The sequence below is a fragment of the Leuciscus leuciscus genome (assembly GCF_965113295.1).
Source record: "Leuciscus leuciscus genome assembly, chromosome: 3".
Taxonomy (NCBI): domain Eukaryota; kingdom Metazoa; phylum Chordata; class Actinopteri; order Cypriniformes; family Leuciscidae; genus Leuciscus; species Leuciscus leuciscus.
This window is the reverse complement of record NC_138727.1, coordinates 13,520,016-13,534,668: the sequence shown is the minus strand read 5'-3', so window position 1 is coordinate 13,534,668 and position 14,653 is coordinate 13,520,016. Positions and strand designations below refer to the sequence as shown.

General features: G+C 36.2%; 1 protein-coding gene across 2 annotated transcripts in view; it reads left to right on the top strand.

The window, feature by feature from the left end:
* Window positions 1-14,653, top strand: part of dlc1 (DLC1 Rho GTPase activating protein) — a 118,343-nt gene that overhangs the window by 30,556 nt on the left and 73,134 nt on the right. For both annotated transcript variants that reach the window (XM_082165741.1, XM_082165742.1), the window contains one exon: window positions 9,541-9,574. In XM_082165741.1, the coding sequence (XP_082021867.1) occupies window positions 9,541-9,574 (34 nt within the window). The remainder of the gene's footprint in view (window positions 1-9,540; window positions 9,575-14,653) is intronic.

Here is a 14,653-nt window from a genome sequence, read left to right as displayed (position 1 = left end):
TCAGCTAAGCTGTTTTTCCTATCAGTTTTAATGAGTTAAAGTTGGCCTTGGTGAGAATGAGAGGGATACTGGATGGCAAAAGAGCAAAAAAAAAATCATGTTTTTAGAGAAGGATGTGGAAAATTGAACCTCATTTTTGACCTTAAGCAGGAAATCTGTGTTTTCCGAAATGTTCAAGGTCAGGCGTGCTGTATCAGGCATTCTTAGAGTGCAAAACAAGGGCTTTGTCTTGCTCTGTGTGTCAGAAAAAAGGGGAAAAGCAGACATGACACATACAGTAAATTGAATGATATCATTGATATTACACATCACAAAGACCCACTTTGAGATTTTGGTTTATGTAAGAGGATTAAAAAGAAAGAGATAGTTCTGTTTAGGGGAAACTGTTTAGGCAGTCATGGAAAACATCTTAGCTGCTTTATGCTTTATCTCCCCCTTTAGATTAATTTCTATGCTATCTGCCATGAGTATTTCCAGCAGTCGTTGACTAATAACATTAATTCATCTTAAAAATGCTCTCTCTATCAGTGGTCTGAATATGTGGTATGTGTGGTTGTGTTTGTCTGTAAGTCTTTGTTTCTCTCCTCACATGAGCCAGAACCCTGAATGTTTCGGCCCACTTTCATCTCGTAACTCAAGCTTGTCAAGAGCACAAGACGTTTAGTATATTTGGCTTGCAGCGTGGTGTTGATAGCTCATTGGCCCGGCATGGGCAGAACTCAATATATTTGTCTGAGGCCCCTGAGGTCTCAGCATAAGAAATCTATCTGTCTTAAGGGGTTTTCATCTGTCGGAACTGGCATCATATTTGTATATCAAACAAAGGATGGCAGCCAAAGTGAAGTACAGTAATTTGTTGACTATACATTTATAGGCTTGAAATGGCAGGAGATTGAGAGATGTGCGTGACAAGATCCCTTGTGTTTGAAAGCATTGATAACTATAAATCATGATGTAAATATGCAAACACGCACAGGCAGAGGGGAGCTGGAAACAGGTGCTGTGTACAGTAAACACCCACAAACTTGCTTACAGTGATATTAAATATTATAAATGTTGTTTTAAAAAAAAGTTAATATAAATATCACATAATGAAGTACTTTGCATTATGTGATATTCATGGTAAAAAAAATTATTGGATGGATAAGTGAATGATTATACTTTCCATTATGTGATGTGAAAAAGTAAAAACAAAAATTGGATGGATTAGTGAATGATTATACTTTGCATTATGTGATTCATAATGCATCTCTGTATTCATAGTACTGAAAAATAAAAGTGAATGAATGACATTTTTTATTCATCAGAAGTATGGCTTTGTATCTCATGATTTGACATCTTATAGTTTTTTTATTTTTTTATCTCACAATTGCAACATGTCTCGTAACTGAAACTTTATTTCTTGTAACATAAGTTTATAACATAAATAAATAAAAATAGAAAATTGTTACATAATGTTAATTATGTAAATAAATATGAATAGGATAACTCCGATGTAATCTTGGAAGAAATTTATGATAAATGTTTGAGTTCATATTAAAATCTCTGACTTTTGCTTGTACACTTTAGTATCTTGGCAAATTTGTGAGATTGAGATCCCTTCTGAAACTCACGTGAGAGTCTTTTACTGAGGAGCACAGGACGTAAGACAAAGTATCCATTTGATCTCGCTTTAACCATATTGCTGTAGGACTAGTCATGTGATTTTGTGTTGCATATAGTGTGTATGGATTCCAGGTAGATTCAAATGTATAAATATAGTATACAAATTATAAACACTTTTTTTTTTTTTTTTTTGTATAAAAAGACATTGTCTATCTGAAAAACAACAAACCAAAGTGAACATTTCAGAGGTTTTAGGTTGGATGTACAAGGCTAAGTATAAATTCTCAATCATCTTTGATTTGTAGCATCCTGGCAGCATTGGTCTTGCTCTTGTGTCTCTTTCTCGGACCACTGTGCCCAGCAGGGTAATGAGCCCCCTCCTCTTGTGCCTCTGCATGGCACCCTAATCCTGCACCATAGGTTAGCCTCATTTCTTGTTTTCCCAAAGTGCCGTCTGCTTAATTCAGCATCTTCCATTGTTATTGGAGCCTGGATTATACTGGATTACAGGGATTAGCATCCTGACTCTCTTTCTCTAATCCAAGGAGTCAATTAGGGCCGGAAAAAGGGGGAAATACCAGCTATTGTGAGGTTAGTGACATTTGGAGGGAATGTTCTTCACCCTAAGAGTATGATTCTCTCCAGAAATGAGACGCAGTTCCTGATCTTGCCTTTTTTAAATCTTTTGTATTGAACCATCAACTTCTAGCCTATAGTGAATGAGAATGAACTTTCAAGGCATAGAGAGAGAAAGCTGTCCCCTGACCAGGTCCATTCAATTCTAATTTTGATGTGTAGTGTTTTACAGTACAAACTGTTCCAAACCAACGGATGATAGTGCCTTGAAAACCCCCAGTGAGCAAGCAAAAAACAACTGTGGCAAGATAAAACCTAAAATACTATTAGCTTGGGATCAGTCATTGTCCGCTTTATGTCCTTCGTAATTAGAATTGGTACAAATCGTTTTTTTCTTTGTATCCTCATTGTCCACTCTTGTACTTTTACTTCCTGTGGGTCTCTAACCGTCATATTGTTCAGACCATACCACATGATTGTTATATATTTTTACAGTAGCATGGTAAGACCATTTTTGATATTGCAATTGGTAATGATGGAAATACAAGTATACTTATTTAATCAGAGTATTAACCTTTTAAGTTTGTATTTTCAAGTTCTCATTGAAACGATTGGACCGTTTCTGTATGCAGCTGGCTGTTTTTAGCTTGGATTGTAGCTTGTAATGTCAACCGTGATCTCTGAGTCAAGGATACAGTTTACGCAATGTAACATGCCCTGAGGGACAATTTACATCACTTCCTGCCAAAACGGTTTGCATAAAACATATGGAAGTTATTATGGGGTAAAGAAGAGGGTGTTCTCACTGCGGAGAGGGAGAGAAAAAAAAGAGGGGTCGTTTTTTTCCCACGTTTCTCAGTGCACATGCAGGAATGCCTTCATTAGATATGGAAAAAGTTTGAGGTTTGGGGGGTATAGATAGCATCTGTGTGTCTGCATACTCTACAAACAGTATGTATTATATATATATTAAGTATAAACACTAAATAAGGACCCTTCTGAGACCTGAAACGGAAGCAAAACGTACCTGGTTTGTGTACACATGCAGAACATATGTGTATAGGTATGTTTATCTTTAATAAACACATTTGTATCTGTCAAAGAAGGTGCAGTAAGAATGGTCATCGAGACACACGAACACACACATACCCACTCAGGCTTTGGGTGGGCCAGTCTGACCCCTACCAGCTGCACATTCTTAACCAGACTAGGGGGCTGGTATATTTTGTACTCAACACACACACACATGCACACACTTCTATGTTTTATGGGGATTTTCCATAGACATAATGATTTTTACTGTACAAATTATAGATTATATCCCCTAACCCTAAACCTATCCATCACAGAAAAAAATCTTAAAATTGCAATTCAAAAAACAATAATTCATTGTCATTTTCCAGTACATATCATAATAATATATACCAGTAAGAACAGTCTTAATTTTTCACTGTTTAACATATAATCCCTTGTGAAAAAGAAGTGCACTTAATTGTGTTGAATGTGCACTTGTACTGTACTTACAATCTTAAAATGTACTTGCAGATAATATACTATTAATTAAATAAATGCAACGTATGCACTTAAAGAGAGCACACTTGCATGACTATTTCTTGACACTCACTTTTAAAAAGGACAATTTGGAATAATGTTAAATTAACATTTTTACTTTAAAGTATATTTTAAATCATTGTTTTAATAACCATTTGCCATGTACCTTAAAGTACAATTATTTTGATGTGTTGAATAACATACTAAAGCACATGTAAAGTACTAACTGAAGTGTTACATTGCATTTCAGTTTGATGTTTTAAATGTACTAAATTGCAACTAAATTGCATTTTTCACAAGGAGTGTCTTTCTAAAATGACATTCTGATTGTTATCCTAATGTGAAAAAAAAAAAAAGAGTGTTTCTTTGGTTTCAAAAGCAGTGCAAGTCCTCTGAATTTAATGTTAGTTGTTGATGAGTACAACATATTTGGATTTTGGAGTTTTAATTTATGATAATCATCGCATGTTTAACTTCAGATATTTCTTGTATAACTGTGAATGCTGACTTTCAATCCACATAATTCTACATTAACTGTTTTAATGCATTTCTGATCAATGTTTATCCCATCTCTCTCTCACTCACACACAAACACACACACACACACCCAGTAAATAAGTACTTGAGTGCTCTGCCCCGTTGTTGTTTTTTCTGTTGGACACCTGATACGACCTCTGATCCCTAATGCCGTGACAACCTGTGCCCAGGGACCTTTCAGGCCAAAAAATGTGACCCAATCCTGCCCCATAATGACTGGGGACACATACTTGCACACATGATTGCATACTTAAACACACACATACCAAAAAAACCTCTCACTCTCATGACTGAAATGTAACATATGACATTTGTATACTTGGGTGGTCCAATGTTGCCGGGCAAGTGTGATGGACCCTGAAGAGTTACTACATTGTAAACAATTTCTTCCACACTCAATTTTAAGACTGTAAAATGTTCTATATTTTCAGCTCAAGTTTTGTCATTGCAATGATTATAGTGTTATCATTGTCATGGTGTTGCTATGTGGTTTTAAAGGTGTTCTTATTGTGTTTAGTGTGTTGCTTGCTAAAGCAGATGTTTGTTTGCTGGTCACTTACTGCTACAGTAGCTGGCTGAAATTGGTTGAGTTTCTTCTTCAGTGTAAATCTATGGGAATCTTTTGTTCGATCACTTGTAAAAGTAATAGTAGACTACACTTTCAAAATGCCGCATGAAAGTAATTTCATTAAGACCACAAGTATGAGAGATAGTAATAGTGATGCTTGTCTGTTTTGCTGTTCTTTCTGTTATTTATTCATTTCATTTATCACATTGTCCTAATTTTCTGCCACCTCATTCCCTGCCCTTTCCATCTTGTCTTCTTTTGTTCTGAGCTCATTTTAACCATCTTCCCACTCATATGAGGGTGGTGGGTGGTGTGTTTGGGATAGCACATGATAACAGTGCTCTGACTCAAATATAGTTATTCTGAGTATGCCAGAAGTTCTCCGAAGTATTAATAGTATTTCACTGTCGGTGGCCTTGAGTTGATTCTGTGAATTTGAGAAAACAAAAGGCCCACACATAGAGGAATGTAGAGTGTGTTGCTGTGGTGGTCACAGTCACACTATGATAATATGGCTAACTCTCTATACTGCATCATGTTTCATAGTATTTGCAGACTCATAATTTCACATTATGGTTGCGAAACCGGAGTTGACGGGTTGTGGACTTTTTAATGCACGTTGAGGTATATTTTGGGCTATATTTTACAATCGTGTTGGTGTTGGCATGCATGTAGGCTATGCGTGTTTATGGGTGATTTACTGTTGATAGCTCTCAGTGTGCCAGCATGGGGGACTTTTTTGCTGTTAGCATTGCTAAGGTCATTATTTAGCCGTAAATCTGAGAACCATCATTGTTTTTTTTATACGGATTATGTCTATTTATGTTTATCAGTGTGATTCAGATAAACCATTTTCAGGTATGTGTGTATTGGTGTCAGTGTTTTTGTGTGTGTGTTCCCTAGACAGATTGGGTGCAAGACAATTCTTTATCCAGACCATCAGTATCAGCACCATCAACAAGGAATGGAATGCAATGGGTGGATTTGTTCTCAGCTATGGAAAAATAGTGTTGTCGGGTAGAATATCTTTTAAGGAGAGGAAAAGTCTTTAGTCTATTGAGCATCTCAGATATTAGGGGTAATAAAGTGAAGTATGCAGTTTTATGTTAATGCATTGAAATGGTGCGTTCACGCCATCTCGTAATTACCGTAACAATTCTGCTTATAAAACTTGTAATTACAAAATGTAAACTCTTTGAGAGCTACGACTTGTACCACGTGGCCGCTGTTTCACCTGACTACTGCAGATTTAAAGTGTGTTCGACTTGAAGCGGTGCTGTGCAGACTGATAGGTGTTTGACATCAAAGTACCACAAGAGCGATTCGAATGCATGCAGAGCTTTATTTATGGTAATTACAACATGGTGTGAATGCAGCCAAAGCTATAAGTTAGCCAAATCCTGACCAGTCCAATTGCAACAATAGCCCTTTTCACACAGCAATCCCGGTAAATTACTGTAAAATTACCAGAATGACTTTACCGGTAAATACACAAATATGCTGTTCTTCACACAAGCAACAGCGTTCTGGCTTTTTACCAGTAAGAGACCTTTCACACACCTGTGATGACAGGCATAAGGGATGATCAAACAATAAAGACTATATGTGAGAAATGTGCTAATGACTCGACCAATGGTGAGACTTTAAGTCGGGACTATCAGTTTGTCCAACCAACTTTGTGTTTAAGGAAATTACTGCATTTCTGCAAAGGAATTATTTTTTAGCAATTCCATTGGGTGCCACTAGAGGTACATATATTACACACTTCACCTTTGAACATTTGCTCGTCATTCACACCAAAAATCTCTTTATAGTCATGTACATGCTTTGCAATGAGAATAACAGGGACATATGCGATACTAACATGAAAACGATGGCAGATATGTGATTTTAGAATGTTTTAGGCACACTGTGTCCATTAAGATCACAATCACTCCTTAGATAACACTCCTTTGATAAGCCACTCGCACCCCTCACATACATGTATATAATCCCCAGCATGCATCTGGCTTCATGAGGGGAGGATGGGTGGACGCAATGATGAGGGTATTTAACAAAAGAGAAAGAATGTGGAAACAAAAAAACAAAGGTAGATAAAATAAGACAATGTGATAACAGAGGGCAATAAAGGAATTGAGGAGAACATGAAAGAAGACAGAAGAAAGAGATAGATAAAGAAGAAGAATATGGTCTGATGTTTTGAGGAGAAAGCCACATTCTTCATATAACAGGATGCATCGCTCTTTCGAGGCAGATGATGGAGGTGTTTCTGTCAGTATGATCTGTTCCAGGGACTTTGGGATTACACAAGGTCAAAGATCAGTGGACAGAGCAGGAGTTCTGTGGATGAAGGTCACCCGGAGACTGAGACCCCGACATTCCTTTGGAACTACAGAGATTCCTGTTCTGTCTGACTAAAAAGTCAACACAAATGAATAATGAACAATAACTAACAAAGGAACAGTTATTAATAGCCATTGCTCTTTCAGGAAAGAGTCATTTAGAGGCCCCATTTAATCAAAATTAAGAGTTTTCTGGCTTTTTGTTCATGTCTTTTAGCTTTGAGGTCATATATATGCTAGTGTCAGTGTTATTTTAGTATTATTTCTTATTACAATGTGGTATTTATTCATTATTATTGTAGTATTTATTAATAACTTGAATTAGATTTTATTTTTATAATTTCAGTTTTCATTTAAGTTTACATTTTAGTAATTTTGTTTGTGCTTGTCATTTTCTTGTTTTTGTGTTTTATTATTTCTAAGTAGCTTTAATTTATTTGTGTTATTTTAGTACTTCAGCTTAAACTTATTTCAGTCAGTCAAGGCAACATTTGTAATTTATAATTATTTATTTTTTTTACGTTTAAGTTTTTCGTCTAATATTTATATTTTATTTTAGAAATAATAAAAAATAAGTTTTAGCTATCAATTACAATGCTGTATTGTCAATACAATTTATGTAAATACAATACATGCCACTAAACATGTAGCAGTTTGATTTTTTTTAAGCATACTATACATTTAAAATCTCTCCTTTCTAGGAAAACAGTATTGATGACTCATCCTACACTATGTAGATTTGTGTCCAATCAGATGCTCTAAGCAATGAAAATGTCCCACCACAAACTACCACCTACATCTGACTAGCATGACAAGCATAGTATGGAAATCCATGGCATATTGTTTTGACGTAACTAAAGCCCTTCATTATGTCCCACCAAAACTTTCTGTTTAAACACAGGTAGAGCCTTTGCAAAGGTCATTAACCAAATCCACAAATGTGCTACATTTGGAAGGTATATTATTGCCTTTGCAAAGCAGATTAATAATTTTTCCAGGCAAAATGCTGTGGCTAAAATAATCACTTAGACACACTTTTTTGGTATTTTTCAAGTGTGTTCTCCACTGAGACGTGTCGACATGGTAAAACTATGCAGCGGTTTCTTTTTGTCTCATACCCTCCTTGTTGAAAAACAAACTTTTATCAGCGTTATCAGTAAGTACACACATGATCTAACAAATTATGGATAATCACATTCAGTCATATGAAGATAAAACAGACTATCAGGCATTTTAGAGTATATGTAAGCATAAATGTATCTCTCTCTCTCTCTCTCTCTCTCTCATCTGTGTGTGTGTGTGTGCGTGCGCGTATGTGTGGTCCTGGTAAACCCTACGTTATGAGGAAAAAATTTCCCCACAAAGATGGTAATATCAAAAATCCTTGTCCTTGTGGGCAAATTTTTTGGTCCCCCTGAGGAAAACAGCTTATATATCCAACTAAATTATGTTTTTTGAAAATGTAAAAATGCAGAACATTTTGTGTTATGGGTTGGTTTAGGGTTGAGGGATAGAATATACAGTTAGTACAGTATACAAATGGTGTGTGTGTGTGTGTGTGTGTGTGTGTGTGTGTGTGTGTGTGTGTGTGTGTGTGTGTGTGTGTGTGTGTGTGTGTGTGTGTGTGTGTGTGTGTGTGTGTGTGTGTGTGTGTGTGTGTGTGTGTGTGTGTGTGTGTGTGTGTCAGTTGGGGGGTATCTTGTATCTGGTTCATAAGGAGGAGGGTGTTTTCAAGGTTGCAGAGGCTACACAAATGGCCTTATTTCTTGGCCAGCTGCACTTGGTGGGCATGAACACATACACAAACACACACAGTGTTTTACTCACAGGGCGACAGGTGGTAGGCTAGTTTATACTGGCTTGGTTTGAAATGCAAACTATGTTTATAGAGTTATATTGTGAAACTGAACTGTTTTGAACTGAACTTCCTGGATCCTGATGAAAAGTGAAATATGAATTCATAAAACATCTGAATTCAATTTCAGGAATTTCAAATCTAAGCTGACCTTCAGACATGATAAAATGTATTTTAGGGATTTAATGGGATAGTTCACCCAAAAATGAAAATCAAAAGATGATATTTTGAAGAATTTCGGTAACCAAGCAGACCATTTGCCATTGACTTTTTATGGTATTTTTTTTTCTCTCCATACTATGGAAGTATTACACTTTGGAAGTGGTTACCCTTCTTCAAAATCTCTTCTTTTGTGTTCAGCCGGGGAAAAAAAGAAGAAATAAATTCATATAGGTTTGGAATAACTTGAAGGTGAGTAAATAATTTTTGGGTGAACTATTTTTTATCTTATTGTATTTCCTTGTCATTTGCTAAATATAATTTTTTCTTTATTTACTTTCTTTCAGACCTCTGCTGTACTTTCTGAGAAAGACAGAGCAGGTAAGTCCACATCATCTCAAGTTGTATTATCATAGCCTACGTTAAGCGGTAGAAGCGAGGAAAAAATCATACAGAATGGAAAACAAAACTGTATGTTAAAAAAAAGAACGAATATGATATGGTATGATAATGTTATAAATGGCTGTTTCCAATATTAGGATATTCAGTTAATGTTTTCAATATTTGTTTCTCACCAATTTATCAAAGTGAAAAATCTTATTAAAGGTTATGAAAAACGTTTATCAGATTTTGTAAATCCGAGTCAAGTTAAGACATACAACCTTGCTTTCCCGCCAAAGTATGTCAACTGGTAGCACTGGATCTGTCTAAAGCACTAGCAGATGTTATTCAGTCAGACTATCAGAACAGAGACCTGTAGATGTGTCTGGAAATGATTCAAGATTATTACAAGAGTGATATATATCTAGAACAAACCTCTTTGTTCCTTTATGGATGCATGACCATTTGCTGGCTAAAAGAGATGCTTTGTTGGGGCAAAGCATTTCGATTGTCTCACCCTCAGGCTAAGGACAAATGTAGCATACTAGCTATTAACAGATTGCTGTTAGCCATTTTCTGCTGCTTATGTGGTCATTTGATGTTCGCTGACTACTATATATCAACTGTTATACTTGTGCAGTTGTCATTTGTTGTGTACTTTTTGTTAACTAAAGCCCTATTCGCACTGGATTGGTTTTATCTGGGGACCACGTGTGATTTAGAAATTACCCACCCACATCTGAATTCGCACGGGATAAGCGAAGCCTGTGATTTTACTCGAATTTACTGACTTATCTCCCGGATATGATGTCAATAGGCTATTGCTTGGAAATATCTTGTTGTTATAGGTCTAGCTGTATGAAATATCATAAACAGAAGAATGTTCCTTACCGCATGCTGCTAGTCATTCATCTCCATCTAATCATTCTTTTTGTTTGTGCTCTTCTGATGGTTTTCAGCTTTTTCTTTCTGCAAATTGTATCGTTGTATGGTGTAGCCTATAGCGATATGACCCAGCACCCAAAATACTATCAAAACACTCCAACGCAGCCTCCATTCTTCGCGAAAGATGGATTAAAAAAAGCGCACAGGAAACAAAAACCTTGAAAAAAATTATATACGACCCCGCCGATTCGCACGGGACTAATATTATCACAGGACCTCGGTGTTCGGCGAAATATGGTAGGTCATTTGCGGGGGAATTTTTACTTTACAAATTACAGACATGGCAGATTCGCACGGGATTAAGATCACAGACAAGCTCCGCAATTATTACAAATGACTTGAGGTCACCAGGTAATACTTATACTTATCCCGTGCGAATAGGGCTTAAAACTTTTAAGCGAATAGGGCTTAAAAGTTGTTTCAGTTACATCAATGCTGCTATGCTCTTCACTAAACACGCCATAATCTAACGTTGAGACTTTCAATTGTCATGTTAAATGTAATAGCACCAGAGTCAGAAATTACTTTCGACATACACTATGATAAAAAAGATAGATAGATAGATAGATAGATAGATAGATAGATAGATAGATAGATAGATAGATAGATAGATAGATAGATAGATAGATAGATAGATAGATAGATAGATAGATAGATAGATAGATAGATAATATTTAGAAAGGAAGGATTCAGTTGCTCAAAAAAAAAAAAAAAACGTTTATATTTTTATTATGACCAACAATTTTGCCTCAATAATTTTTTTTTTTTCTTTTTTTTTTTTTTGGTGCACATGCATTTGTTTACCAAGGAGACAGTAGAGTCAATGTGCTCTAGGGATAAAATGTGTGAAGAAAACAATCTACAAGTTGAAAGTTCACTTGTAAACAGAAAAATCACTTGTAAACAGAATATTTGTGTGCGTCATTTATAATAAAGCTTTAATGTTATGAAATTTTCCAAAAAGTATGAAAATATTATTTAACTGTTTGTAATTATGATAACTAAAATGCTCGTCGAAAGCAGACCACTTTGTGCAATAAATAAATACATACGTAACGTACGTACATACATACATAAAGAAATAAACAAATACATGAATACACATACATAACTGAGATGTGGTTCAAAAGACACTGTGGTGAAAATGACTTTCAGAAATCTCCAGTGATGCATGTATATTCAAAGGTAAGTGAAGTGTGGGTGGGAAACTTCTGGTCAATCAAGTTGACCAGACACCAGACGAGCCATAAGACATGATTCTGGTTTGACCCCTGTGTCTCCCTGGAATCAATACCAGAAAGCAACAGGAGCTGGAGACTGTCTGTCTCCATCATCTACTTACTTGTAGTGGTGTGTGTGCAATGGAGACAGGGATGAAAAGACATTGCATCATGCATTTTCCAGGGTCTGGCAGATTTTGGTGGTTTAGATATTATTGATATATCACTAGCAAGCTCTGAATTTTGAGAGGTCCAAGATTTGTGTGTAGGCTATTTTGCGTTATGTAACGACCCCCTGTGGCTCTACGGCTTGGTATTCTGGTGTGTGATGGATGATAAAATGCAGGCCAGATTTGAGCACAATGGCCCCCTGTTTCAAAGCACATCAAAGCTTCTCTGTATCAGGCCAGGAATGTGGGGTGCACAGCCTGGTTACATCACGCAAACCTTGCCCCAAGATGAAGAGCATTCATGGTTAATTTCCGGGTTGTTATGGCGATGACTTTTGGGTCACAACACTGGAGCAAACAGTATTTATGTTGTGCAAGGAAAGTGATGCCCATCTAGGCGTCACATCTTACTGTACTATCCCTTTCCAGACTGGGCTAAAACACTGAAACTCCAGCAGCGGGGATTTTGAATGTGTGTTTGCATATGTTTTGTGTGTTTGAATGAGTGAAGAAGTTCCTGTTATCTAACACAAGCTCCATGGCCATGAAAGTCTGACATTGTTACTGTAGTTTGCATTCAGGGTCGTTTTAAGGGGTATTCGGGGCACCATTGTTTTAGTGTAGACAAATGGATGTGGCTTTAGGTTTTTAACCTTGTGATAGCATCTTATCTTTAGAAGACTATACGGGGTCCTCACATTTGTTCACATAAAGATAACCATGTAGAAGAATCCACTGTAAAGAGTATTTTATTTCAAATAGAAATCTTAGAAGAAATTACTAACACAAAAATGATTTTGTACTCTTAAAATTGTGCTCTGCTGTTTGCATCAGTATTTTGATCTAGTCTTTTATACCAATTTTTTTTTAATGGTACCACTAATGTTGGCACACATACATATTTCTTGGCAGGTGATGGTCTGTGAGTTCAGGATAAAGTAAAACATTACAGTTTGGCTTTTCTTTCCCATAGAAGGGCAGCAGAGGAAATGAAAAACACAGTTGGCGGTTTTGAAAGCCTTTGCTCCCTCACATTATCTTGATTTTAATCCGCGTAATGCTGATCTGGGATCAGGCCTCTGCATTCTCACTGACATCTGCCATTAATAAGTGAAACTACAAAACTGATCTCATGTCTGTGCCTACCAAGCGCAACATTAACCTCTCATTCTTTCTTATCTCCAATGAGTTTGGTACCTATAATCATGTCCGTAGAACGCCTCCCTCTCCGGCCTTTTGCCTGTAGTTCTTTGATGTGCGTTCATCCTAGAGCATTCCTACCCCTATCGCACCCATTCCCCCCTGTCACGGCTCAGGCTCTGGGTCCAGAACAATGGGTCTATTGCTCACTTCTGATCTCTCTCCCTCACCTGCATCTGGGGTCGAGCCCCAGCTGGGTACAGCCAGGTCACTCCAGGTACAGGTTGGGAAGAAAGTCTCTGGGAAGAGAGGGGAGGAAAGGAAAGGGGTGGAATTTTTACGGAGTGCTTGAGAAACTGTCAGTTCTGGGATTAGCCACACAAGCTTGACACTTCTTCCAACCGGTTTCCTCAAATCCATGACTGCACACACACAAGCAGCAACACATACACATGCAGGCCTAGCTAGTGAGCATTTTCCTCCCATGCTTATCTCCTGGCTTGAAAATTGCAGAGTGTGAATGAAAAATGGCTTGAGGTATTAATGGAAGTATAAAGGTATTGTATGTAGGAATGTGCACCACTAGATATTTTCAGAAATAATGATGGTATGCCTGAACAACTGAACTAAGGAAGCCAATAGGCTGGATTTTTTAGTGGGTCGTTCCCACAATACTTGTTCTCCTGTGTTCAAAAACCGCCTGGAGAACAACAAAATGCAGGGACCTAATATTCTTATATAATAAATATTATATTGTATTATATTATATTATATACTGTATGTATTATATTAATTCTCAAAATCTTATATCTTTCCAAAAAGATTTTAAGCAGCAAAACTTATTTTTTTTAAAATTGATTATAATAAGACATATTTCTTGAGCACCAAATCAGCGTATTAGAATGATTTCTGAAGGTTCATTTGACACTGAAGACTGGAGTAATGATGCTGAAAATTCAGCTTTGCCATCAAAGGAATAAATTATATTTTAAAAATATATAAATATGATGACTGTTCATTAAAATTGCAATATTATTTCACAATATTACTGTTTTTATTGTATTTTTGATCAAATAAATACAACCTTGGTGAGCATAAGACTTATTTAAAGCTAAAAAATAAAACTTTAATTGAACAGTATCATATTTAAAAGTATATATTAATAAAACAAAATGTGATATAAATGTTTTGCTGCTTGTTGTAACCTTACTGGAAAAGTTGTGTCCTGAAATTCCTCTACTTAAAATCTGTCTCATAATGAGCTGATTTTTGATTTTCTTCAATAGGCTACACAATAAAAAACACATCTTGTGTGACCCATCCCTAATCTGTATGTGGTTCAAGAATATGCCCAATACAACTTCACATTGTCATTAAGGATTTGTATTGGTATTAACATTCTGTAAGAAGATGGAATAGAGCTACAGAAATAAGTTTAATTCTCGACTGTTATTCTATTATTATTTCATTTGTATTTATTTAATATATTTAAACAGTGGCTGGTTATATAATTTTGATGGACCCTTTTGAAACTTAACAACCTATAATTTAATGTCTAGGCATTCAGGAAGAAGGAATTTAATTTTCATAAATTGCTTTTAAGG